General features: G+C 36.6%; 1 protein-coding gene and 1 long non-coding RNA gene across 2 annotated transcripts; one reads left to right on the forward strand and one right to left on the reverse strand.

The window, feature by feature from the left end:
• Positions 1-8,375: 8,375 nt before the first annotated feature.
• On the forward strand, positions 8,376-10,914 carry LOC104899387 (uncharacterized). The gene is made up of 3 exons (XR_007269222.2): positions 8,376-8,697; positions 8,808-8,904; positions 10,803-10,914. It is a non-coding gene; the product is annotated as an uncharacterized LOC104899387 (long non-coding RNA).
• Positions 10,915-18,563: 7,649 nt separating this feature from the next.
• LOC104901446 (hypothetical protein) lies at positions 18,564-25,506 on the reverse strand. The gene is made up of 3 exons (XM_010689032.4): positions 25,114-25,506; positions 19,580-19,905; positions 18,564-19,041 (listed from the first exon to the last, which is right to left on the reverse strand). The coding sequence occupies exons 1-3, from the start codon at positions 25,211-25,213 to the stop codon at positions 18,838-18,840; spliced, it is 630 nt and encodes a 209-aa protein (XP_010687334.1). The 5' UTR covers positions 25,214-25,506; the 3' UTR covers positions 18,564-18,837.
• Between the last annotated feature and the right edge of the window lie 2,348 nt (positions 25,507-27,854).

A 27,854-nucleotide genomic window follows, 5' to 3' on the forward strand; every position in this document is an offset into this window, starting at 1 on the left:
ATTTGATATTATTTACTTTTATTAGTAGTAAAAAGTAGGTAATGCTACAATAGAATGTAGTAGTTGTTGTAAGTGCTGGAGTTGTAAATTTAATGATATTGATAAAAAGTCTGCAATTCCTTAATAATAATAATAATAATAAATAATAATAATAATAATAATAATAATAATAATAATAATAATAATAATAATAATAATAATAATAATAACAACAATAATAATAATAATAATAATAATAATAATAATAATAATTTCTTGGACGTTAATAATAATAAGAATAATCGAACATAAAAGTTCAGATCAGACCAAATCAGAAAAGTTCATATCAGATTAGACCAGATTAAAAAAGTTCAGATCAGATCAGAAAAGTTCAGATCAAATCAGATCATACTAGATCAGAAAAATTCATATCATATCAGAAAAGTTTACATCAGTACAGACCAAATCAGACCTGATCAGATTAGATCATAAAAATTCAATTTAGATCAAACGAAAATAACATAGCCTATGTTCTTGCCTTTTGTACCTACAGACCTGATATGACTTTTTTTACACTTATTTGTCGTCGTAATGAAATTCTCGATGTAAAGTGGAAGAGGAAGTTACTAGAGATAGTATACAAGGTCCATTAATCTGTAGAAAACAAGAAAAATCATAACAAAGACACAACGGTTTATGCTTAATTAATTATTCGTACGAATACACTAGATGGTTATTCAAGTAGTAAATCCTTAAACTTGCTTGGCTGGCAAACTTTTTTTTATTTTTTTTGACATCAGTTAAACTTACAAGAAAGATGAATAGAGAGACCTAGAAGATTACAAAGAAACAACTGAAGTAAAGCCTATTCTACTTCTTCTACACCATAGTGCAAGCTGAGTAGCCCCTGTCACCTGTGCGCGCGAGACTTGAAGCATTTGACAAGTATGAAATAAATTTCCTAGAGTCCTAATCTTATCAAGAGTCCATTTGATGGAGATATCATTTGTGTCCGCCGATCTCGGTAAGTGAACTAAAGCACAAGAATCAGTGAGAATACGAAGATTCAAATGCCCCGCATCCTTCGCCCATCGCAATGTGTTGAGGCATGTCGTAGCCTTGGTAGCTAATGTTGAAGGGGCCTGGCAGAAACTTCCAATAAAAGGCATCTCATAAGCTGAGTTGGAGTTATTAACCCAAGCCAGCCCTCCTGTTTTCGTTCTCTTATCCCATGCTCCATCCACCTGTACGATAAGTGGCCGGTGTTGGATTACTTGCTGGCCCAGATTGGCACACTGAAACCCTAGCGGTGTAGTGGGATCTCTTGGATTCCGAGTTGGGTCGAACTGAGCAACGAAAATGGCATGCTGGTCTTCACTTAATTGAATGTGGCTAGCTATCGAGTGTAATGTAGGATGGCTACTGCGAAATACTTGCTCATTACGTAAGAGCCAAATAGCCCAAAGTCCACCCACAAATTTAGGTAGCCTAGAAGTAGGAGTATCCTCTCTATGGAAGAATAACGTCCAATAAGTAAGCCATTCACGAAAGGTGCCTTCAGTGCTTGCATTCATATGCAGTCCTAGACAGCACCTATCCCAAACCTCTATAGCAAGTGGACATTGACGGAACAAGTGTTGAGTATACTCAATATCAGCTAGGCATATTGGACATTCACTCGAACTACCAATATCACGTTTGAAAAGATTTTTAGACGTGGCTAACCCATTGTGCCATAACTTCCAAAGAAAAAGTTTCCATTTTGGCATGATGCACAATCCCTAGAGAATACGAAAGAACGTATTATCCATGTTGGATGTCATGCTCCAGATATTGTTTTGTTGTTGGAGTAGTATTACATACCCCGATTTTGTTGAATAGTTGCCTGAGGTATTATAAGGCCAAAACTCTTCATCCCGTTGTTGCGGGTCATTAGGTAGCTCAATACCTTTAATTTGGCGTGTTGTATCTGGCTCGAATAGTCGGTGCAATTTGTGAATATCCCACCCTTGTTGGTTTGGAAGAAGTAAATCGCTTATCTTAAGGTCTCGGGATTCTAATAACGAGGTCCTATCTCGAAAAACAGGATTTGAGTCGTTCATCCATACTGGCGTGGACACTCTAATATTCCTGCCATTTCCCACCTTCCAGTGTATGTGCTTATGGAGTAATCTATCTGCCAAAAAAATCGTTTGCGGCCCCAAGAAGCCTGTTGTGAGTTTCGCAATGGAGAGCGACCCGCGGTTCTATTCTTACTATAAACTTTGGCAAGGAGCAGGTGCGGATTGCGAGTAATTCGCCATGCTTTCTTCATTAACAGTGCCTGATTGAATAAACTCACATTACAAAGGCCTAGACCCCCACGGCTGCGGTGAGTGTGTATGAGGTCCCGCTTCTTCCAGTGAACACCTCTACCGTGGGCGTCTTTCCAGAAGAAAGAAGCCAACAGACTGTCGGTTTTATTTAATATTGTGTTTGGAATCCGAAAGACAGCAAGATGGTTCATGATAGCACATATGAGGATGGAATTAATAATAATCAACTTAGTCGGTTGAGAGATATTAGTGTGGCTCCAGCTAGAAATTCGTTGACAAATCTTATCCAGTAGGGGTGTAAACTGTTGTACTTTTGTACTCTGGAAGTCAATCGGAATTCCGAGATAGGTACCAAGGGATGCTTGAGAATCCATGCGCAATATATCTTTGTAGTCGTGTTGAGTTTCCATCGGAGTATTAGGGTTAAACTTAACAAAGGATTTGTATAAGTTCAGAACTTGACCTGAGATAGCACAGAACCGAGAGATTACTGTCTGCACTGCTCGACAAGAGTCCTTGGAAGCTTTGAAAAAAACATAGAGTCATCCGCAAAAAACAAATGTGAAACCTTTGGCCCTTGTTTCCCAATCTTTATACCATGAAATTGCCTAATATCAGTAGCTAAACTGGTCATACATGACAGAATATCCATACAAAACAAAAAGAGATAAGGTGATAGAGGATCGCCTTGCCATAATCCGCAGGTTGGAGTGAATGAGGTAGTACCGTTACCATTAATCAAAACTCTATATGTGACTGTTGAGATGCATGTATGTATCATCTTTATCCAGTGTGCCGGAAATCCATAAGCGTGAAGAACCTTTAAAAGGAAGGCCCAACTTACTCTGTCGTATGCCTTATTCATATTTAACTTGAGTGCAACTAGATGGTTCACACCTCGACGTTGCCTATTAATAAGATGAGTAATCTCATGTGCAATAAGAATGTTATCATCCATCTGCCTACCCAGAACAAACGCATTCTGATAATCATCAATTAATAAAGGTAGCAACGATTACATGCGATTGACCAAACATTTTGCCAGGCATTTATATAGAACATTGCAAAGACTAATTGGCCGTAGATGATTTACCTCCAACGGTGGGTTAATCTTTGGGACCAGAATGAGTAGTGTTTGGTTCCATTCTTTCAGAAAATGCCCCGTCCTAAAAAATTCTGCGCCGCTGCCGTTATACAATCTCCAACAGTCGTCCAATAAGACTTGAAAAACTCGACATTATAACCATCCAACCCAGGGGATTTGCCCTCTGCTAAGGAAAAAATAGCAGTTTTAACCTCCTCTAGAGTGAGAGGTTGCAGGAGCATATCGGAGTCTATCGAAGAGAGGGCTGGCAAGTTAAGCTCGCGAAGAACGAGCTCAATAGCGTCACTTTGAGAAGCAGGTGACTCCCCACCCCCACCATTCAACCCCCCATCCCCACCATTCGACGTTAGGAGAGAAAGAAAATGTCGTTGGATATGAAGCTCCAGATCATTAGGTTGACTAATCCACACCCCGTTATCATCTTGTAGCATGTGGATGACATTGGCTTGTTTCTTGTGACGTAGTCTTCTGAATAAGAGTTTAGTTGGCAAATTGCCCAGCTGAATATAACTCTCCTTCATGCGTTGGCGCCAATAAGAGCAAGCTAAAGAAATTTCCTCTAAAATAGGTCGTTGGTGTTGTAAAAAAATCATGCCTTGATCGCGAGTATGAACTTGGTTACCATAATACTGTAATATTTCAAACATATTCTTCCAATTTATGCCCCGGAATAGTTTTTTGTCAAGACACCAAGCTTTAAGTCTACCTCGAATAATATGAAGCCGACGAGTCAGAGAATAGGCTGGGGAACCTATAATATGCAAGGCCCAAATTTCAGAAACCATCAACTTTACCTCGTCATAATGTAAGCTCCAATTCTCAATTTGATATGGTCGTCGTGTAGTCTTGGGTTCAAGTTACGTTTGTAGAAAAATGGGGCCATGGTCTGAGTGAGCAATAGGTAGATTGCGTATGAAAGTTTCTGGGAATTCGTTCATCCATTCCTCCGTTGTATAACAACGATCTAGTCGCTCCATAATTGGACCCTCATTATCACGGTTATTTGACCATGTAAAACGAGGCCCCATAAATGGAATATCTTGTAACTGCAGATTAAATGTCCATTGCACTATGTCTTCCTAACCACGAATAAAAGGACATCCCACAATCTTGTCAGAGTATTGATCAAGTTGATTGATGTCTCCAATGATGAGATAAGAAGAAAAAGGTAGTAAAAGTTGATGAAGGGTCTGGCATTGTGAAGCTCTATGTTGTTGCTGCGATTCACCATACAAGAACAGACAGTACCATATCTTACCATTTATTGTCGATATCTTACAAAAGAGAAAGTTACCTGACCTTTCCATTACATCTACTACATAGGGGCCGCCCCAACAAAAAAGAACTAAACCCCCCCTTGTGTCATCAGCATCTACCCCTTGACAGCTAGTGGGATTAGTAAACCTAAGCATGTGATGTACATTAGCTACACTAGTCTTAGTTTCTTGAAAAAAAAGAAAAGCAAGTTTTAACTGAGACAAAAACCAGCAAATATAAGGAATTGTCGGACTGTCACAGGCATTGATTCTGCGACAATTCCATGAAAGGATATTCATGGTACTCGTGGTGGTTGATTTGGGCCAACCACCTCCCTTTCAGTGCTATCATCTGCAATAGAAACCATTAGAAAAAAATGAAATACATTCCCTCATTCTCATTTTGCCCTATTTGCGACGCCCCTGGAGAATGCGAACTGTTGCTTTTGCTACGTTTTAGTGTCCAAATACCTATTGATTCTAGTGGAGAACTGCGAGCTATACGCTTCCTAGTCCCTTTGTCTGATCCCATGATCCCTGGTTCAATCTCGAGCACTTGCGTCATTGAAATTGCTTTTGCCAAAAAAGAGTCGGATGATGGGTGTCTTCGCATGATAAATCCGCCTTTGGCATCTTATTCTTCATAGCGCTTCTTCCTTTTTTTCTTTTTCACTTGGTCCTCATTCCCAGTAAACATAAAGAAACTCTCCGCAGATTGGGCACGAGCAGGATCACCATTCCTTCTTCGCTTCCCAGCAAACATTGCTGAAGTGCATTGGAGGCCCAGTCTGATTTCTGGTGCTTCAAGTACTGCCTCGCCCACCATCTCATCGCCCCTATCTGATTCTGTGCCGTTCATATTAATGTGCAGGGGTGAGGTAGGAGAGTAAGGCTCTCCATCTTGTCTTAACTCGTTATTCGTCCCATCCTCGTGAGATACCTTGCACGAAGATAGGGTTGCTGAGGGAGTCCTTCACCTTCACTATCAAGGGCATCAATGAGCCCAACGTGACTCAGTTTACGTACCGTTCACTCAGTATTGAGGAAGCCCCAAGGTAAATCCTGAATCCGTGACCCAAATTCGCACCATGTTGAAGTTAATACTTGCAGGTACCTGATTTTCCGAGACCGGACGAAAGGAGATGATTTTTCCGTCTATAAAATACCATATTATGTGGGTAGTTTTTAACCTTTTGTTTTTCTTAGTACTATTTCTGCATTATCAATTAATAAAGGTTTTGTATGATCAGCTGTTGCACTTATAGGAATTATTACTCATGAGTGCAATAATTAAACAAGAAATTCATGTAGATTACCTTCTTATGGAATTGCTTTAGCCCATTGGTACATTTGGCCTCAAAACTTTGATTGATACTGGTCTATGCTGAAGCCTGGCTCAGCTGAGAAGGAACACACCTTTCTTCACTGATTTTAGTGATCCGTGGAACTTGTTCATTACAACTTCAATCTCTTTGAAATTATATACTCGGTGACTAAAGATGGCAATGGGTAGGATCTGGACAGGGTTCTCTAAGATCCAGATCCAAATTAAATCTGTTTTTTAGGCTAGGATCCGGATCCTACCAGATCCATTAGGTAATAAGAATGAAGATTCAGATCCAGATCCGTCTATCCAAAATGGATCCTTGTCTATTTTGTTCAAAGAACCCTAATTTTCATAATAATTAAAGATTTTTAGCAATAAACTCATCTAACATCAACCAAAAATCACATTTAATTTCTGAAAAATAACCATTGCAACCATTTAAAACTATTTAATTATCAGACTGTAGATTAATCAACTAAATCTAAAATATTAACAATTATCAACCGATTTTTCGAACTCAATAATACAGTAAATTGCACATTAATTAGAACAATAGTTCGAAATTCAAGCAAAATTCCATTATTACATGTAATAACTAATATTATAATATGAAATAATAATATTATAAAAACGGGTAAATGGATCTGGATCCGGGTAATTATTTAGGACCCGGTCCAAATCCGTTTTCCCCAAAGAGGATCCAGATCCTACCCGATCCATAGGGGCCTAAAATTTGAGGATCCAGATCCGTAAAAAATGGATCTGGATCCACGGATCCGGGTAGGGTCCATTACCCACTGTCATCTCTATCGGTGATTGATTGGTCTTGTATAGTTTGCAATCTACTTGCCCTCTTCTCTTCTGGCAGCCTTCTCCTACTCGAGTTTTATATCTTCATTATCTTATTACACTGACTGTTCTTTCATTTTTGCTGCATGTCTAGCAACTTGACATTTTTACCATTCCACTTTCACCACACCCTTTGTTGTGAGCTCGGCATCTTCGATTTCACGGTTCTGTCATTTGGGTAGCATATTTAGCTGCTTGACATTTTTACTGTTCCAGTTTCACCCCCTCCTTGTTGTGAGCTCGACTTCTCCAATGTTCTTTTCTTCTTTATATGTTGTCTTACTCGAGTTTCCATGTTGAACTTTGCATAAGACTTTGTTCTGCATCTTGATGCCCCTTAAAACCCCATGACCTAAGAGAACCAAGTTTCTTCACAAATTTATTTGTTGATAATGCTACAAGTTTGATGGCTGTATAAACCTGGGCCATGAGTTAATTTGTGTTTGTATAAATTTGCCAAGCCTTCTTGAAAACAAACATAATATTTACTGTTGTTTTTATCTAACTCAGCAGCCTTCTCTCATTCATAATTTTTGTGATTGAAAACATTACACTGATTTTGTTACAATATATATGGAGCACTAGCTTGCCTTCTTTCTACCCTAGAGAGCTAAGAGAATAACGGGACTCTCCTGACCTCAGACTCCCTGCTCCCACTACTACATGGCAGAGAATTAATTGCACAACAGACAAAAATAGAAAAGGACAAAAGTTTTAGAATCAGTGATGCAGTAGTACTAGGTGCATCCTCCTAGGATCTGCTGCTGAGAGAATTGGGCCTGGCTTGAAGTAGTGGACTGATGTCCATTCTTCACACTCCCTCTCAAGCCTGGAGGAAGGGACTGAACTCCAAGCTTGCTTAACAAATAAGCCTGATGTTCTGTAGTGAGGACCTTTGTCAATACATCTGCTAGTTGTTGTGAGGTAGAAACATAGGTGGGAGTCACTTGACCTTCTAGAGTCTTTTCCCTGATAAAATGGCAATCAATGCCAACATGTTTGGTCTTTTCATGATGGACAGGGTTCGCAGCAATAGCCAATGCAGCCTGGTTGTCACAGAAAATAGGACTAGATCTCAGCTGCTTGACACCCAGCTCTTTTAGGAGTTGCTTAACCCATAGAACCTCACATATAGTCATAGCAAGAGACCTATACTCAGCTTCTGTAGTGGATCTTGCAACCACAGATTGCTTCTTAGACTTCCAGGCAATTGTTGAGTGTCCTAGCAAGATACAGAACCCTGAAGTTGATCTCCTAGTGTTAGGGCATCCTGCCCAGTCACTGTCACAGTAGGCCTGTAGATGAGCTCTAGACCTGGAAGCTAGAAGAATTCCCTGATCCTTGGTACCAGCAAGGTACCTTAGGACTCTTTTTGCAGCCTGAAAGTGAACAGTGGTAGGAGCTTGCATGAACTGACTTAACACATGAACTGTGTACACTACTACAAAACGAGTGCTTTCTCGACACTATAGCCTCGACACTGTATACAAGCGTTCTTCGTGTTTTTTTGGTCCGTGTTTTCTCGACGCTTTTTTTAGTCGAGAAATATTCTCAACACAAAAAGGCGTTGAGACAGGTCACGTGCCCAGCATGTGATCGTGAGCACGCGTAGGTTATTGAAATTTCGTGAGCCCGCTGCCCGCCTATGTTGAAATTTTGGGAGAAAAAGCGGTTCCCTTCTCCGTAAACTTTCAAAACACTTTTTCTTGCCCAATTCAGATATTCATCCCCAAAATTTTCATTCTTTCTCTATCTTCTCTAATCTTTACAGCCCACTTTCTCTCTCTATTTTTTTCTACTTCTTCCTCTCATTATTTCTGGAAGATCTCATTTTTGGTTTGCTCAATAATCTGAATTTCGAATTAGGTCTCATCGTTTTTGGTTTGCTCAATAATCCCTAAAATTTTAATTCTTTCTCTATCTTTTCTAATCCAATTGTTTCTAATTAATTTTGTGGGTTTTGAATAAAATTGCAGGAAAAATGAACAACACCACCAAGACCTTTGATTTGGGAGATTGTGAACTGTTATCTGACCGAGTAAAGCACGAACCTCTTGAAGCTATTAATTCAAGGTATTCCTCTTCGATTTCAATATAATTTTTACTGCTTTTTGGTTTCAGATCTGTTTTTTTTATGTTGTTTCATTGAATATTTGGAATGCATGTAATGATTCTTGGTTTTCTGGAAAAAATTAGCTGAATCTGAGTGTTTTTTTATGTTTACTTTGTTATGTCATATTGTTGTTGAGGTATTTTTCATTCTTTGTTCGTGTTTTTTTATTGATGTTTTGGAATATTAAGAGAATTACCAAAACAGTGACAGTGCCACCCAATAACAACCAAAACTGCAGAGAAACAAAACTTCTCAAACAGCAAAAAAACAGAACACTGTGCGCAGCTATTTACAAGTGTATTCAGCCAATTTCTTTCTTCGTCTGACCATTTAATCTCTACACAGCTTAATTCTACCACAAACATCACCTTGAATATTTTTTATGATCCATTCTGGACCCTTAACAGCAACATTACATAAAGCAAAATTTATGTTCCTCTAAATGTGGTATATTAGAGCAGTATAGCAGACACTTTGTTGTCGCTTGCTCTTGAATTTCATTCCCCGTTTCTTCCATGAAACATAAAGATTTTTCCTGTGGAGAAGTAGAATTCCCAGCCAATCCATGATACCCTTAGACACATTAAGACTACTGGGACACATAAAAAAGAGATGAAGACAAGAATCTTCTCCAATTCCACAAACCAAACACTCCTTATCCCGACTAACACCAGCTCTAAACAGATGATCCCTTGTTCTCAGTTTGCCTAAAGCTACTAACCATACAATAAAAGGATGTTATGGATCACTTGCATGTGTTTGTTCTCCTGCCTCTTTTGTTTGTTTCACAATCTAATTTTTAGATTACAACTTATACCTTTCTTATTTGGTGTTACACTATTACGTTTTGTTTTGCTAATAATAGTTGCTTAATTTACTTTTAGTAATAATGATTCTAGCTGAAGAATTCCCCGACCAAGTGCGGAAGATAAAGTTGTAGCGGTTTTGGAAAATTAAAGATCCTGAATATATGATTATTCATTCAATTTTTTAATTCTTTTTCTAAACTCTTTCTTTTCCTTTTTGGTTATTTCAAAATGTTTCATTATTAATTATCTTAAGCTTCTTAAGCTTTTCCATGCAAATGCTCTAACATTATAGAAGGATGATATTGATAACTATTATGATGTTGATGGAGAAAAGACCCTAAAGATGCTTGATGGCAGAAATGAGTTCTAAGTAGTTAGCTTCATTTTCTAGATACCAAGTTAAAGTTGAGGTATGTTTATGCCTTTTTACTATTATAAGAATTTATGTTTTATTTTGTAGCTAAAGTTGTGTCCTATTGTCGGAAACCAAGCAATGTCACTTGTAGAAATTGATTGAGAAAGAAATTGTAGATGCAGAATCAAGTACATTTAAGTGCTAGAGAACTCCTCCCATATATGCGAGTTTGTGTGAGTGTTGCCAACTCTTTGCCATATAATCTTGAATGCTGAAATGGATACAAGTAATGTATTATATTAATCTTGCAGTAATTTTTGTATTATGTAATCGGAAACCCCTTCTTTAGATTTTCCAAGCACAAATAGATAAGTTTGTTTGACCTTGCAAATGCATAGTTAAATATAAATTTTCACCTCTAAGTAGAAGTGAGAAACTTGAGTTTTAAGCAAGACTTGTGAGTTACTTAACATGTTTAACTAATATTAAGCTATTATGTTATAATAGTCAGTTGTATAATAACAGATATGATGGACAGAATAAGATTGCAGATCATGCAAATTTGTAGGACCTTCATGACAGAGCTTTTATTCAGAAGCAATTTTCACGTTCACGATTTCAATTGGGTAATATTTTTCAATATATTGTATTTAATTTATTTTTTCTAATATTTTTAATTTTCATCTGCATGCAGGTACTCTTGTTTGCTCTTTTGAACCTTACAAAATGAACATGCGTAAATGACACAAATCAAATACATTCACTACTACAAAAATCTGATTTTCTCGACACTATAGCCTCCACACATATCCGACTTGTAAGTTCCTTCTAAACCATAGTTTTGGTACATTTTGTTTGTGATTGCTATTGTTGAATCTCTGTTTTTTCAGAAGAATCTAGTTAAATCTGAGTTTTTTTTTTATAAATATTCTAAGCAGTTATTTGACGAAAAAGGGCAAATTATCGAGAAATACTATTCAATCCTGATTCTCCTTTAGCTTTAGATCTTGATTGTATGCATTTTTGTGTAATTTTGTGGTTGCTATTTGCAATTTTTGAAGGTATATGTTTTGATATTTTCAATTATTGTAGGATTGACTATACTATAAACTTTTTATTGTTATGGTCGGACATTTCAGTTCTAGTGCTCCTGTTTACTTAGCCTTGTTCTTAAATCCTTGCTGCTGAGTTATAATTGTCTTTTTTCATTTTGAAAATATTCTGTTTTGGGTATTTGATTTCTGGGTTTCATTTGTAAATATTGTAATAGTTTGAGTTTGATGATCTGAATGCTTGAAGCTATTGTTTAACACTAACCTTATGCCATTATAAGATAAACTTAGGTTCATAAGATAAAACTTTATTCAGAGTTAAAAGGAATAACTAAACTAGTTAAGACTAGAGTTTATGACTAAAATTGTTTTCTACTGTATGCTTAATCTGTTGGTTTTTCATTGTCAATGACAAATAGAAATGTAATTACAAGTAGTTGACTAAGGTCTTGGACTCTTGGTGTAAGCTATAGATTTTGTAGTCAAATGTGATCTTCAAAGTTTGTAGTTAGTATTCAATATATAATACCACAAACAAGTAGTTGACTAAGGTTTTATTTTCGATGCAAAACTGTATATATATACAAATGCTGGATTTCTCTTATCTCTGAGCCCTTCTTCTGATTGTGTTTTTTTTCTTCTTCTTCAAGGTCAAAGATAAAGATATGTGTGGCTATAGTGCAAGAGTTGAGGAAGATGATGATTCAACTGAGTAATATGATTTTACTCGACAAAGTGAAGAAGCAAGTGCAAGATTTCTTGTGTTTTTGCTAGACTCATTGCCACATACAAGTTTTAGCTAAATATCATGTACAGAATGTTAGTAGCCCTAGGTTGGAATATTATTCTTTTGGACCATTTGTTACTGTTTTTGCTTTGCCTTTTGGATAGATATCCAAAGACCTATGGTTTTACTATATATTATATATATGTATGGATCTCTAATTATATATATGGATTGCTAATTATATATAGTCTTCTATAATTTTAATTATATATACTGTTTGTAGATGTTTTTTCTAGGCTAAAATCTCGACACTTTTTCGTGTGGAGAGTTCTTTTGGCTCTAAAAATTTATTTGTGGAGGTAAAATAATCTTGACGCTGGAATGTGTCTAAAACATATTTCGAGACACAGAAAAGCGTTGAGAAACTCAACACAAAACAGCGTCACAAGTCAAAACTGAACACAGTTTTGCGTTGAGAATCTCAACGCATGAAAGCGTCGAGAATTCTCCACGCGTGAAATCTCGACGCTTTTACATTGCGTTGAGAATCAATTTCTCAACACTTTTTTCCGTCCAGAATATTGAGGAAAAGCGTTGAGAAAACACTCTTTTTCTAGTAGTGGTAGGCAACGTCTGGCCTAGTAATGGTGAGATAGATAAGTTTACCAATCAATCTTTGATAGATTTCTGCATGAGGAAGAGGGTCCCCTAGATTGGTTAACAGTTTCACATGAGTGTCCATAGGAAGTTTTAAAGGTTTATAGTCAGTCATGGCATATTGATGCAAGATATTAGTGATATACTTCCTCTGAGAAAGAAAAATGCCTTGAGAGCTTCTATCCACCTCAATGCCTAGGAAATACCTCAGTTCCCCTAGGTCCTTCATCTTGAATTCTTGGCTTAGGAAGTCCTTGGCTTAAGTGATTTTAGCCATATTGTTGTCTGTGAGTATTAAATCATCAACATAGGCTAGGATAGCTACAAAGCTACCATCTTCTTCCCTTGTAAACAGTGAGTAGTCAGATTTGGATTGAGTAAATCCATTGACTTTTAGCACAGAGCTCAGTTTAGCAAACCATTGCCTAAGGGCTTGCTTGAGCCCATATAGTGACTTGGTGAGTTTACACACCATTGAGTGTGGTTGTGCTATTGTAGGAGAGGTGTTAGGAGTAAGAGAAAATTTGAAGCCTGCTCTTTCATAGCCTGGTGGGAATTTCATGTACACAGTCTCTTCCAAGTCTCCATGGAGGAAGGCATTCTTCACATCCATTTGATGTGTATGCCATCCCTGGATAGCAGCAACAGCCAAGAGAGATCTCACTGTTGTAAGCTTGGCTACAGGAGCAAATGTCTCCTCATAGTCAATCTCATATTGTTGTTTGTTGCCCAAAATCACCAATCTAGACTTATACCTAGTGTTTTGCCTTTGAGGGTCAAATTTTGTGGTATATAACCACTTGCACCCTATGGCTTTCTTCCCAGCTGGAAGTTCAGGGATTTCCCAGGTGTTATTGCTCTCAAGAGCATCCAATTCTTCATTCATGGCTTGAAGCCATTGAGTGCGTTGTGCTGCATCTTTAAAATGCCTTGGATCTGAAGCTTTCATGACAAAACTCATCATGCAAGTGTAACCAGCTATCACATTTGCTTGACCAACCTTCTGAACACAATTTGCACTCATATTATAATTAGAGTGCCAAGTTGGAAGCTTGTGCTCTCTCTGAGATCTTCTTAGAACTACAGGTGAAGTTTCTCTTGGAATTTCTTCTGTAGCTTCTTCAGCTTCCACTACTGCTTCACCAGCAACATCTTCATCATCCCAATTGGTTATATCATGGGACAATTAAGCCTCATTTTTCTCAGGAACAACATGTTCAGTAGAGTGAAAGATGTGATAGGGGTAAATGGACTCATAGAACTTCACATCTCTTGATACAAATGACACTCCAGTGAGGAGATTATGCAATTTGTACCCTTTTTGAGTGCTTGGATAGCCAACAAATATGCATGGAACACCTCTTGCCTTGAATTTATCTTTCTTTCTGTCAGGATTGTAAGCAAAAGCTAAACATCCAAATGACTTAAGATGTTTATAATCAGGTTTTTTTTTTTATAGAGAACCTCATATGGACTCTTACCATCATGAACAACACTGGGTATCCTGTTGGTAAGGTGTGTTGCTGTAAGCACACAATCTCCCCAAAACTGAAGTGGTAAGCCAGCATGGAACCTGAGGGCTCTTGCCATCTCAAGTATGTTCCTATGTCTTCTTTCAGCCCTCCCATTTTGTTGAGGCCTGTCACTACATGAAGTTTGATGAATCACACCCAGCTTCTCCAAAAATAGCTTACATCTTCCATCAACAAACTCCAGTGCATTGTCAGATCTTGTGATCTTTATCTTTCTTCCATACAGTGTCTGAGTCATCCTTACAAACTTCTCTACAGCTTCATATGCATCAGATTTCAGCTGTAGCAAGTGCACCCAGGTTACTCTGGAACAGTCATCTACAAGAGTTAGAAAGTACTTGAACTTTCCTTTGTAGCTCACTTTATATGGACCCCATGTGTCCATATGAACTAGTTCAAACAACTCAGTTGCTTTAGATTCACTCTTGTCAAAAGGCAATTTGGTAAACTTTGCCAATGGACAGGCCAAGCACTCATCTGCACACTTAGTCTTCAATCCTAGTTCAGTGATTATGACAATCTTTTTCATAGGACAATGTCCTAACCTATGGTGCCATAATGTTTCTTTGCTGAGCTTTTTCACATTTCTTATCACACTTGGAACCTCATTACAAGCACTCACTATCATGGCTTGCTTCACTCTATCTTTTTTCTGTTGATTGCTCACAATCTTCTCAGCTAGATTTTTTAACCCTCTTAAAGTCTCTTCAAGTGGCTCATTCATCAAGTAATACAATCCTTGCTCTCCTTTTCCAACACCTATCACCTTACTCGTCACAGCATCCTAAATTATACAATATTCCTTATAGAATACAGCCTTACACCCATCTTGCTGACACAACTTGTTAACAGACAACAGATTGTGCTTAAATGCAGGAATATATAGAACATTTTTCAGTTTCAGTTCATTTTTGAGATTAACTGTGCCATAGTGAGAAATTTGAGATGTTTCACCAGTTCGTAAGTTAATCAATGACCTGCTTTTACATTTTACAGCCTCATTTAGGTGTTCATATGATCTTGTCATATGATCTGAAGCACCAGAGTCTAGAATCCACTCTGTGCTCTTAATATTATCAGCATAATAGCAAGATACCATACCTGAGTATGATACATCCATTTCTTCATCAATTTCACCTCCTTTAGAAGGTGTGGGTAGATTCCTCGGAAGTTGCTCCAGTTGTTGTGCTGAAATGGTTGTAGTGCTGCCTGTGTTTGAACCAGCATCACTATACTGCATTCCTTGGGCATGAGCAGCAACCTTCACATTACTATTCTTTCCCTTGTTCCACTTCTGCTGGTATTGATTTTTGTTCATCTTTCCTTTTCCCTTGTACTGATTTCCTCCAGTACTTCTGCTTCTTGGATGACTGCTGGGAAATCCAATTGCAAACCAACAATTTTGAGAGGTGTGACCATTTTTACTACACACAGTACACTGCACCTGTGTTTGAGAACCAGAAGCAACTCCCCCTGTTCCTTTGCTATACATAGCTAGGGTTTCAGGCTCTTCTTTAACTTAACCAAGTATCTCCCTCTGAGATTCCTCTTGTTCAAGATAGCTACAAGCTGTTTCCACAGTAGGGAGTGGAGTCATCATCAATATCTGACTCCTTTGAGTGGTGTAGCCTTCATCCAACCCATTGAGGAACTGAAATAGTTTGTGTTCTTCTCTTTGCTTATTTATAGCTTCAATAAAACTTGTAACTTCAACAGTTACATTTGTAATTGGAGGCAATGTATCTAAAGATTCCAGTTCCTCCCACAGGGATCTCATAATAGTGTAGTAGTCACTAACCTTTTTCCCTTGTTGCTTCTCTTCATAGAGTCCCTTGTTGAGTTTGTACTTCCTTGAACCATTAGTGAGAGTAAACCTTTGCTCCAACTGTTTCCATATCTGGTGAGCATTACTCACAAACAGAATGGACTTCTTGATTGACTCAGACACAGAGCCAAATATCCAAGAAATAACCATGTTGTTGCATGTTTCCCATGCTTCCGCCTTCACAGCATTGCTTTTTTCCTTTTTACAGATCCTGTAACGAATCCCAGCTTTCTCTTTGAAGCTAGAGCTATTTCCATTGATCTTTTCCAAGTTCTGTCATTTGATGAACCTTGGAGCTTCTCTACTATCATGAAATTATTTCCATCTGATGGATGGAGATATAGAGGGCTTGTAACCTCTATGGTTGTCATTTTCTTCTTTCTTGCTATTTTGACTAACAGTTAAAAACTTTAAGGAGAGAAAGGTGAGATCTTTAGGAAGAGAGTTAGGTCTGCTGCTTGAATCTATTGTATAAGCACCGTAGCTCTGATACCATGAAAACAAACATAATATTTACTGTTGTTGTTTATCTAACTCAACAGCCTTCTCTCATTCATAATTTTTCTGATTGAAAACATTACATTGAATCTGTTACAATATATATGGAGCACTAGCTCACCTTCTTTCTACCCTAGAGAGCTAAGAGAATAACGACACTCTCCTGACCTCAGACTCCCTGCTCCCACTACTACATGGCAGAGAATTAATTGCACAACAGTCAAAAATAGAAAAGGACTAAAGTTTTAGAATCAGTGAATCAGTGATGCAATAGTACTAGTGCATCCTCCTAGGATCTGCTGCTGAGAGAATTGGGTCTGGCTTGAAGTAGTGGACTGATGTCCATTCTTCACACTTCTTCACCAAAAATACCTAGTTAACAACTGCAATGCAACTAATTCCCAAACCTCTCATTCCGTTAGGGAGTTGAGTTAATATTTTTGCTTACCCAATGTTCTGGTTTGGTGAGTTGACCATTTGTGTGAATGTCAGGGGGAATAGCAGCTCCTTTAAATCTAACCTTGTTTTGAAAATCTGGAAATTGACTAGAACATGTAGTCTTGATTCAGCTGTCGTTCTCATCATTTGTCCGACAATCTGATTAATGTTAAGTTTATGCTACCTACTATTTCATGGAATCTTAATGAGACTAAAGACACAAAAGTTGTTTGACTTTTCATGATCTTAGTATATAGAGGATGAACTGGATAGTATATTCTTTATATCATTTTGGAAACTTTTTCTTGCTCTTTGTGGCCTGAATAATTTCATTTTTGGGTTCTCACTTACTGCTACAATGTAAATTTGGTAGGTTCAATAGTCTGTATTTTTTTTTTGTTGCCACGCCTTGGATCTCCTTAAATGCCTTGACCAGCTCACGCTTGTTTAAGATAGTGAATTAGAATACCGATCTCTCAACTTCTCCTTCTTTTTTTGTAAAGTTAGATTTCATTCATTATCTCCTTTATTTGAACTTCTTCTCTGATTCCTGTCTTAGGACTTAACAATTTACTTCTTCTCTTATTGCAGGTCTGTTGTCATATTCTTCGGAGTGGTTGTTATATAGTTTTATGTTTCAATTTCAAGCATTCCAAGATTAATATTATTGACCAAAGGATGCTTAATGGACTATTGAATGAAAGTTACGGTGGGTACGTGAGAATATTGGTTATTTAGTGATATTAATTCATCTCAACTACTTTGTCTATCTGATGGACATAGTTTATAATACCATCAATAATGTGCATTTATAGGCTAAGACATTTTCTAACTTTTTGGAGTCAAGTGATGACCAAAAAACAGAAAACGTATGAATTTCGACCTAAAGCTAATCAAAATGCAACTATTTCCTCTTTTCCCCCTCTAACACACGTTGGATACAACCATACAATATTTATTCTGCCATGTTCTTAGTACTTTGGGCTTTTTTAGTGGATTAATAGCAAAGAGGTAAAATTGTGAAAAATCTCCCCAGCCAAACCCAATCTTGCCCCTTAAAAGATCCACCTCTGCTTCCTGGCAAGTTGCTTATGAGTTTGTTGCCAAGTTTCCACACTTTCCTCGTCGCAAGACTTGAGGACAAGTCTTTTAAAAGGTGAAAATTTTGATATGGTGGGTGAAAGTTAGTAAAAGATAGTTAGCTAACTTTTGGTGGGAATTTCTGTAATCTTTGTGTTTGTTCCACAATTGTCATATAATAATTGAATAAAGCTGTAATGATTCAATTAATGAATAACAAGCACATTTCCTCTCTTCCTAAAATTCTAATTATCTCTTTTTAGTTTGTCTCATATCCAGTTAACAGTAGAGGTGAGCTTTAGCTCCCTTATCACATTCTTTCAGTTTTAGGAAAAAAATGATAATATAAATCTCAAGTTTTCCCATATTAATTTCAAGTTTCAATTATTTTAAAAAATTTCCATGTTTAGGGGGTAACCTTCCAGTAATGGCAGGAAATGAATCTTAAACACATCACCCCTTTCTTCCCAATGTTGCTAGCTCTGGTTTTCCTTCTCTTTTCCCATTTACTTCATTGTCTAATCGCCGCATTTGACCTTGTTTAAATTTTGCACCAATTCATTCTATGGCAAATTAATGTCGATTTTGAAAGGGAATGCGGATGCCAGATGACCTTCTATGAAAGATTATTAAAAGAAACCAACCATGGCAACAAGAAGAATTATTTACACCAGCTGTTTATTTGCACTTGCAGACCATACATTAACAGTATATTGTCTTCTGGAAGCAGATATTTACTGCAAATACATTGTACATACTAAAAGAGTACAATTGTTTATTGTAAAACGAATTGCAGCAACCAAACAAACAACAGTAAATTCCATGCAGCAACTAACTTAACACCACTTACCTTCTACTGTAACCCAAGAAAAACCTATACAAAAGAATTATAATCTTGCTCAAGAGTTGAGACCTACTAACTAAGGCTCATCTGCACCCTCCTCGCCTGCAGCTTCATTTTCCTGCAGCATGTTCATCAACATGTTAATTTGATCCTGAAGCATTGTATTTTCTCTCTCAACATCAGTACGCTTCCTTTTCTCTTCTAGAAGCTGAATTTGTAGGTGCTCTAGAACCCGTGAATCCTCGTCCAGTTGTTCACTTAATCCATCAATTTCACGATCCTGCACATATAGCTATCCTATCAACAACTCTGAGAAATATAGTTTCTTACGAAAGTTAGGTTATCAAAGTTATCTATATATTTTGTTGGGGAATGGATTCCTTTATCTTATTGTACCGCACCATGCTCTTCTAGCACGAGTTCTCTCATGCATAATTAAGATTATTTCATCTAAACAGTAAGGAAGACCCTCACCAGACCTTAATTCTCACGGAGCAACAATTTCTTGGTCCAGTATTTACAGGACAAGCACTTGGAGTAGGGGGGGCAAGGTGCTATTCCCAGCCCCAAGCATCTTCACATGGCACGACTTGAACCCCTAACCTCTAGGATACGAGTCATACGACTCCGTATGAGGTAAGAGTCTTACCAAGTGAGTTAAGTCTTGCTTCGTTCACATGTAACTGTGTAAGCAATCTACATTCTACTGTATTGTACATTCAACTCTTGTAGAGTTTTCTCATATCAGTAATTTAGGACCGTTTGGGGGGGGGGGGGGGGAAGGGGTGAATGGGTTTGCGGGGACTTTAGAAAGGTACCTTGCGATTCATTTCCTGGATGGCAATCCTCCGCATGCTCTCAACAACATCGACATTTACTAGCTTCCTCTTTTTACCTATCAACCAGCCCTTTGGATATATTGTTGAGTCAAAGTCTGGAGGAGGAAGTAAGCTCTCGTTTGAGGGTCGTTTTCTTGAGATATTATCAATGGGTTCTAGTGGTTCAAAGAGAGCCTTCCTTTTCTCTGAAAGAACAGTATCTGGAGGAGTTGAGTCCAGTTTATTCTCTTCTGTTGGATTTCCCTGTTTTGGAGGCGTTTCAAACATTGGCTCATCTCTTGGCTTGGCCTCATTCAGTGAGCTAGCTGTCACAAGAAGCTAGTCTTGTGGAACAAATTATAGCAGAAACTAATACCATGGTACCAATTATTATACTAAGCATGCATCAATCTTAATCATACAAAACATATAAAATTCATTTTGGAGCTTGAGTACACTTAAAGCAACAAGCATTTTTCAAGAGCAATGTGAACCTAGTAAACATTTCCATTACCCCTCCCTTAACATGCTGCGAGTGGTTTAAACATCATCATTATTCATCAGAATTTCCAGTTGACCCAATTGGAACACTTGATTTACCTTCTTCTCTAAATATTACCTTATCCTAGCAAACATTTTATATAAGTTTGATTTCGTATAACTAGCAGCACATGGATCCAAACAAATGTGAGACAGCTGGAAGCACATTTTTGCTACATTCATTCTAGTAGTTAAAGTATTGCGACACTCAAGAGCTTTATCAAAAAGGATATAAGGAGAATGGAAAGAAGGCCAAACCGTAGGAAAACTATAAAAGAGAAACTAGAAAGGAATAAAGGATATGGAAAAGTAGTGGTGACGGTACCAAACCCCACGGAGCGGTTGCCGCTATCTATTGCATCTCTTCTAAGAGGTTAGGTAGGTGGTTTTTTGAAGCGTAGAAGGAGACTAAGCATCGATCGTGCCGGGACTGATTTCCTATTTCCAGCTGAATGAGGACTACACAGCCATCAATCCATTTTAAGTGCAGTGCCTACATACAATCTTCTGGTCTCTCCTTCGCTATTCGAATGCCTTTTTACTCTTAGAAAATGGCCCCGTCCCCAAAAGCGCCGGAAAGAGCCTAGACGGGAGACGAGAGCAGCAGCAAGTGAAAGAGCGGCATCTACAACTTTTCTACTTGATTAACTCCGAGTTCAAGGAGCAATTTTCAGCAAACATGAAGCCATATATGCTAGATACACAAGTGCTTTTGGTAACTTCAATTTGACCCACTAAGAATGTTGTCAGTCCTCACTTTGGTTTTAAGAGCCAACTGTTTGGAAGTCTGTAAGTCAAAAGTCATTGGCAGTTCACAATGCTCTTTGTCTGAGGGAGAAACAACTATGCTAGTTCATAGGTAAGAAACTCCCTCTTCTCATAACCTGATTCTTGTAATTGACTTCAACTGTTATTTCAACCCAGATAAATATTACTTATGACTAAACATAGATTGAAAAGGATGATAAATAATGTTATGGAAAACTTGATACTATTAAAATAACCTAGCATAGTTAAGTAAATACGAAGTTGCGCCAAAATGTGAAGACTAGGGGAATTCTAAGCAAAATGGAAGAGAAGTTCTGCAAGAATCGATATTAGAGAACATTAGATGGAACATCAAAAAGTAGGAAGATTTGCATGGGACTTTGGAATAGTATCTTTCATGATTATGGGAGAAAACAATTGAGAAATGAGTAATAGAAACAATCTTGAAACTAAGTTTTTAGTAAATTAATGGTCAAAAGTTTGTAAATGAGACAAGAGCCAAAGAATTAGGACTGAGATCCAAGAAATATGTGAGTTAAAACTAGCATTGATGTTTCTCCCTCGAACTAAGAGAAAAAATTTCCAGGGGGTCGTTAATAGTCGGGACATGGTTTCATTGCAAATCGTTCCGAATCATGATTGAGAATATGGTTTCTAGATTTGATGAAAAAGGCTCACGACTTTGTAATGACAATCTTGTCCTAACCTCCCCCAGCCATAGCCCAAAAGAAAGAAGAAGTGAAATGATACGAAAAAAGTTACAGATTTTCGTTTGAAGAAGAAAAGATATAAACCCTACTAGATATTTTAGGGGAGGAGGGGTAAGTCCATATAGCATAAGGAGATAGTTTAAAACCAAAAAACAAGGGTGAACCTTGAGAAATTTGAACCACATATGTGTAACACAGTTTACTTGGGCAGAACAAGTCAAACTCCTAATAACCAATCAACAATAGTTCCTATGACTTATTCTTCTCTTTCTTCCAAGCTCGTTGTGTAATAATGCCAATTTCAACAAAAAGGGGTGCAATAAACAATTAACTTGCTGGTGTCTGCATAGGGGAATGCCAGCCGCTTCAAGCAAGGAACATAGTTACTCGACTATAAAAAAGGAATGGAAAGGCTTCTTTAATAAGAATTGTCCAATCAATAATTAACCCACGCACAAAATAAGCAGTTTGAGAAGAAGCTCTAAGTTTTGACGCTCTTGATTTACTTATCACAAAGAGCAAAACAAAATGCATGGTCTCACATTTGGCAAATAAGCTTAGCTATTGGCTTGCGGGCAGCTCACTCTAGTGCGGGTTGATAGCAGGCCATAACTGTTCAGCCTTGTTAAAGGGCTGCAAGAAGGTTGGCCTAGTGCGTCGTGGGTCACTAGCGGTCTGAGCCCTTTTTTCTTTATAGGATTATATGGCTGCTATTTTTGCCCTATAGATATAGAGGGTCAATACCCTAATGGGAATATACACAACTCCTGAACTGAGGAGACTTACACCATACTGCATACCCTCTTATGCGTATTGATCAGGCCTGTTGGCGATGCATACAAAACCAAGTGGAAATATCTGTATTTTCATTTTTCAAATCAAAGGGTGTCGATACAAGTAAAACTTATTAAATAACGATGGCAAGTAAAAAAAAAACAATGGAATTATTGATCTGGAAAGGAAAGGCCACATCAACCATCTAGGCAAGAAACAAACTTGCAAAACTTTCTGCAAAGAGACCACCATATAGCCGAGAAACACTGATAAATGATTAATTGCTACCAATCTCTTGTAGATGGGCAATGTGGGCTGATAAACAAAATGGCATGAGTTTCTTCAGAAACCTTTTTTTATTTTGAAGGGGTCATAAAATATGCATTAATCAAGAGATGGGCATAGAGTCCATAAGTAGGGTGAGACATCCGAAGGACAATGATATTCCCAACGTTGCTCAGTAGTCAGTACCAAAGAGAATGCATCTAGCGAGGTGATGGGTAACATAGTTCCCCTCCCCTCGCACATGAGACCTCCTAACCGAAATGAAATCCTTACTAACAGAAAATATCTTCTAAAAACAGAATCAAAATCTTAAAAATAAATAGAGCCTCTAGAAAACCATTTAGTAATACTTGCGTTAAACTTCAGTAGGTTTATTTAGCAGCAATACTTCTGTATTTTAGATATTTTCTAAATGGTTGCAACAAACTTATCTAAGTATTTGTGTTCTCTATTTCTCACTCTTAATCACATGGGCACATTTTCCATCTCTCCATTCTCTATCTCTCTCCTATCACATGGGCTGCTAGAATATCGTGCATCCCCCTATGTTGCAACCAATAAACATTGGAAGAAATACTACAAAACTTGTTGAGACAAGAAGCTCGCAAAGATGCCAAACAGCCATCAAGGACCCATCAAGTGTAAAGATTAAGCTCTATAGACTTGACAACAGTTGCTTGCAGTCCACTACCATTTGGTAAGTTGTCAATCACTTACTAGTATAATACAAGGGACAGATTCCAATTCAGAAAAATTTGGTTTTATACCACAATATCCCTCCCCTAAATAGTTAATTATACTGTATACTTCTTAAACCTATTTTGTTACAAGGTAGCCTCTTCTCCTGATGCACCAAAAATAAATACACCATATTATCACTAGATTGTAGTCCTATCGACTAAGGACAAACTTTGGAGATTTGTGGCATGGCCACTGAAAATTCAACAAAAGTGAAAAGTTGATTTTCCTCTTCAAAAGTAATAGAACTTTCAAATTTCAACATAAGTAATCCCACCAAATCATATTATTTGAACTTAATTAACTTCTCTCCTTCCCAATTTATTTCACTTCATATATACACTATTATCTCATTATCTGCTCCTTAAACATACCAATCCATAGCAAAACACAACATGAAATGGATAGAATTAACATATTTGTGGTAGTATTGGAAATTTTGATGAAAAGACATGTGAAATGTAATATGTAAGGAAATTGTGCATTGAAGGCATATTTGTAAAGATTAATTTGGTCATAATACCATTTTGCAGTATTCAGCAAGACGACGATTTTTTTTGGGTGGTGGGGGGGGGGGGTGGGGGGGGGGGGTTAGTACGGACCGAGTTAATCAAGTCCTTTTTTTGTGTTAGCGAGTATTAAACGAACCGATATAGAAGGGTTTGATCCCGTATCCTAGCCCCTAGGTACTACCCCTACAAGACTTTACCAACAAAACTAGTTGTTTTAGTTGGCATCAAAAAGGTTTTCAAGTCTTTAGGATAATGCCATAATCAATTCCTATTGTTACATAAAATCCTCATCAATAAATCACTTCATCAAATTCAAAGAATGCCTCAATAGCAACTTAACAACATTATTGCTTACTTGCATGGCTAAAATTATCCAACATTTGAAATATGAAATTTAACTTCAACCAAAAACTTCTAGAAGCGGATTAGCTGGAATTCACTTTCTTACTGTTATACCAACTCGAATGATCTGTCTATTACTTCAATTTAACAGAAATCAAAAAAAAAAAAAAAAAAACCTGTTTAAATCATTTTCATAAAGTAAACATGTAATATTCAAAGATTTCATTTTATTTAAAAATAAATCTAACCCTACCTCTATGACGTAAAATGGTAGAAGTATGAAAAAAGGAAGCAAAAAAAGTCCTTGCAAAAATTACCCAAAGATTTTCTCTGACGTTACGTAGTGGTTAGAGAGAGAAAGCTATTGTTAGTTGGAAAAATAAACAGGGATTTCTCACATATTAAGCAACAAATCAACACTCCATCAAATATACTTCCTTCGTTTCTAAATACATGCCTGTTAATCTCTAAGATGATAAAATTATATCAAACAAACAACCATCTTTAAACAAAATATTTCTAATATATAGTCGTAAAAGCTAAATATACAGTCGTAATTTTCCAGTAAAAAGAAAACAGTTTTCATTATACACTCTAATATAGAGTAAGTCGTATTGGTTGAATATATATAGTTTGTTTCCCACACAAGCGGAGGGTTTCTTATGTACGATCTTGTTAAATTCATCATAATATGTATTTTATTAATATTTACTTTTTATATTTTTTACAAATATAAAATTTTAAAACATATGTCTCAAACTTTGCATTGACATGCGTTCAAGAGTAGTAAACTAATAAATCCTACAACATATAATTAGATGAGCTAATTTTGATTATCGTAAGCAAAGATAGAGAGAGAAATTACCACGCTTTTTACGAGATTGCCAGAAAACACGAGTATCAGAAACAGGAGAAAACCCATCAAAAGAACTTCCACTCCCAGAATTATTAGCTGCTTCTCCCATTTTTATTATACTTCTTACTGTTTTTTTTTTTTTGTAGTTTCAGCTAGATATAGAAAATCAGAAAATGGGGTGTTATTGCTTTATGCTAAAGTTTATTGATTTTGAATGTTTCGTTTCTTAAAAATTGAGAAGTTGCAGTTTTTATTTTTCTCTCTCTCTCTCTTATCTTAATAAGTGCTGAGTTTCTGACTCCATTTTCTTGGAATATGTTGGGAGTTGAATTGGAAAACGTAAAAATAAGAAATATGGGGTTTTGTTTGTTGCAGAGAATTGTCTGAGAAATGGACGGTTGAGATTAAGGAAGTGGCACAAATCTGATAGAGGTGGGTGGGATTTTTAAGGCAAAGAAAAAGAGTTGTCCGTATGTAAACGTTAGCTATGTGTCCTACACTTTCCTTCTCATTTCATTTTACTCTTGCTTTTGTTTTTTATTTCTACTAGTCTTATATATTCGCCATATACGAAATTATTATTAGAATATCTCTATTATTCAGGATAAATTTGTACATCTTAAATTAAAAATTCAATATATACTACATCTCAATGTCATATGCGAAGCTGAATTTGAATACAAAATCTTGTAAAATACAATTCAACTTTAAACTTTGTGTCAATACTCAAACATCTCTCTATGTAAAATTGTCGAATTTTTTCATTCAATAATGCAAAAGTGGTTTTAATTCCCAAAATATGGCCAAAAAAAAATTCCCTGCGTACCGTCCACGTAGGACGACACGCGAGAAACTGATTTTTTTTTTTGTTTTTGCCCAAGAAAACCGCTACTAACTGTAGCGGTTTATTTTAAAATAAACTGCTACTCTGAGTAGCGGTTTACCTGGCAAAATGTTGCAAGCACATATCAAACACTAGAGTTGGGGACTTCTTCAGTAAACTGCTACTTGAAGTAGCGGTTTACACAACATACAAAAAAAAAAATTTTTTTTTTTGTAAACCGCTACTTCAAGTAGCGGTTTTACTTAAGTTGAAAAAAAAAATTCTCGCGTGTCGTCCTACGTGGACGGTACGCAGGCAAATTTTTTTTGGGGCATATTTTGGGAATTAAAACCCACTCTTGCATTATTCAAGGACAAAATTCTAAAATTGTCTTTTTAAATATGATAAACGTCTGTAATTATAATTAGATTTAATAATTTTTTCTTTATATGAATGTATTTCACATCCTCATATAATCCTTTCACTACAATTCACAACCCCGATCCTCATATATCACTTAGCTCTCCAAACATCTCTCTAGTCTCTAGTGTCTTCGGTCCTCCTTATCTCTCTATAGATTTTTGAAGTAGCTTGGTAAGCTCCCAAAATTACTTGTTTCATCAGAGTTCATTGAAGGCTAAGAGATGGAGAAAAATAAATTTAGTATTGATTTGCAAAATTTTCCCCAAAATCTTATTCCCACATCATCTCATCTTCTGTAGCGTCGAATTTGTCTGGGCAATATGATATTTTCTCCTTCTCTAGAGGTAAGTTTGAAATATTTTCAAATTCTTTTTTTTTGCATGTTAGAGAATCTCAAATCTATAATTTTATTAGAGATTATTAGTGTTTTGGAATTATTTTATTAATTGTAAAGATTTTTGTTTTGGAAAAATACCATGGAAAGAAACTTGTTTTTTCGAATTCATATTCCAAGAAAAGATTGATTTTTGAACACTCTTTTTTTTTTGAAAATTTATAATTTTATCTGTTGTCGTGAGAAAAATTAGAGATTTGAGACTCTCTGTTTTAGTCCTATCACCTATGATCATTGTGTTGTTCAACACGAATTATATTATTTTCTCTCGTCCATACCATCCCGACCAACACTTTCACTCGACACAAAAAAAAACTAACACTAAAATGTCCTTTTGATTTATTATGATTTTTTTGGGTACAATTTTCTCGGTAATAAAAATACACAAAATAAAATAATCCCCTTTTACCCTCTTCTTATTGTGAGAAGTTATAGTTTGATTCAAAATGTTTTAAATAGTATCTCTATCTTCTTATTGAATGCGAAAACGTCACCAAATTTTTCCTTTTCACTTTCTTTGGCATCGTTTTTCCCCAACATTCAATTTTTTTTAATTTCGAAAAGTATTCTATAGTTAAAAATGAAAAATGTCAAAAGACGTTTTTGCTATCTATTTGTTTCGTTTGATTGTAATGCTCAATTTTGTTGGTCCTTTCCTAATTTCCCCAAAAAAACGATTTGCAATTGAATATTAGTAGGTAAAACGATTTGCAATTGCATACTTACCTTGCAAATTCCCCTTTTTGGTAATATTTGGTTGACGAAATTGGTCAATTGCAGTGATTGTGAATGATACATTCCTTCTCCTTCTGTTGTGAATTAAATTTGCACAAGATACATTATCAAAATCATTGAATTGGATTTTTGCGAATAATAAAGAAACACTTTTAATGTGCGGGAGAAGTAATAAAAACCTTGTTATTATTTGTTTGACACTAATGCCCCACGAAATTTTTTGCTTCTTATAGCTTGTGGAGTACTATTAGTGAAAAGTATCCCGCATGAATTCACATTGAGAAAATGAATGATGTATTCATGAAATTAAATTGTAAAGCAGTGATTTACTATGTGATCGATTACCTAATCTTGGTGGTATTATAGTATTGTAAT

This window comes from Beta vulgaris, chromosome 8 (assembly GCF_026745355.1).
Source record: "Beta vulgaris subsp. vulgaris cultivar EL10 chromosome 8, EL10.2, whole genome shotgun sequence".
NCBI classification, from domain to species: domain Eukaryota; kingdom Viridiplantae; phylum Streptophyta; class Magnoliopsida; order Caryophyllales; family Amaranthaceae; genus Beta; species Beta vulgaris.

Excerpts from the sequence above, each read along its gene's own strand:
- LOC104901446 (XM_010689032.4), bottom strand. The coding sequence starts at position 25,213 with ATGGGAGAAGCAGCTAATAATTCTGGGAGTGGAAGTTCTTTTGATGGG. Across the intron at positions 19,906-25,113 it reads GCAATCTCGTAAAAAGCGTG|CTAGCTCACTGAATGAGGCC; the intron begins GTAATTTCTCTC and ends TTCTTGTGACAG. Across the intron at positions 19,042-19,579 it reads TCCAGGAAATGAATCGCAAG|GATCGTGAAATTGATGGATT; the intron begins GTACCTTTCTAA and ends CTATATGTGCAG.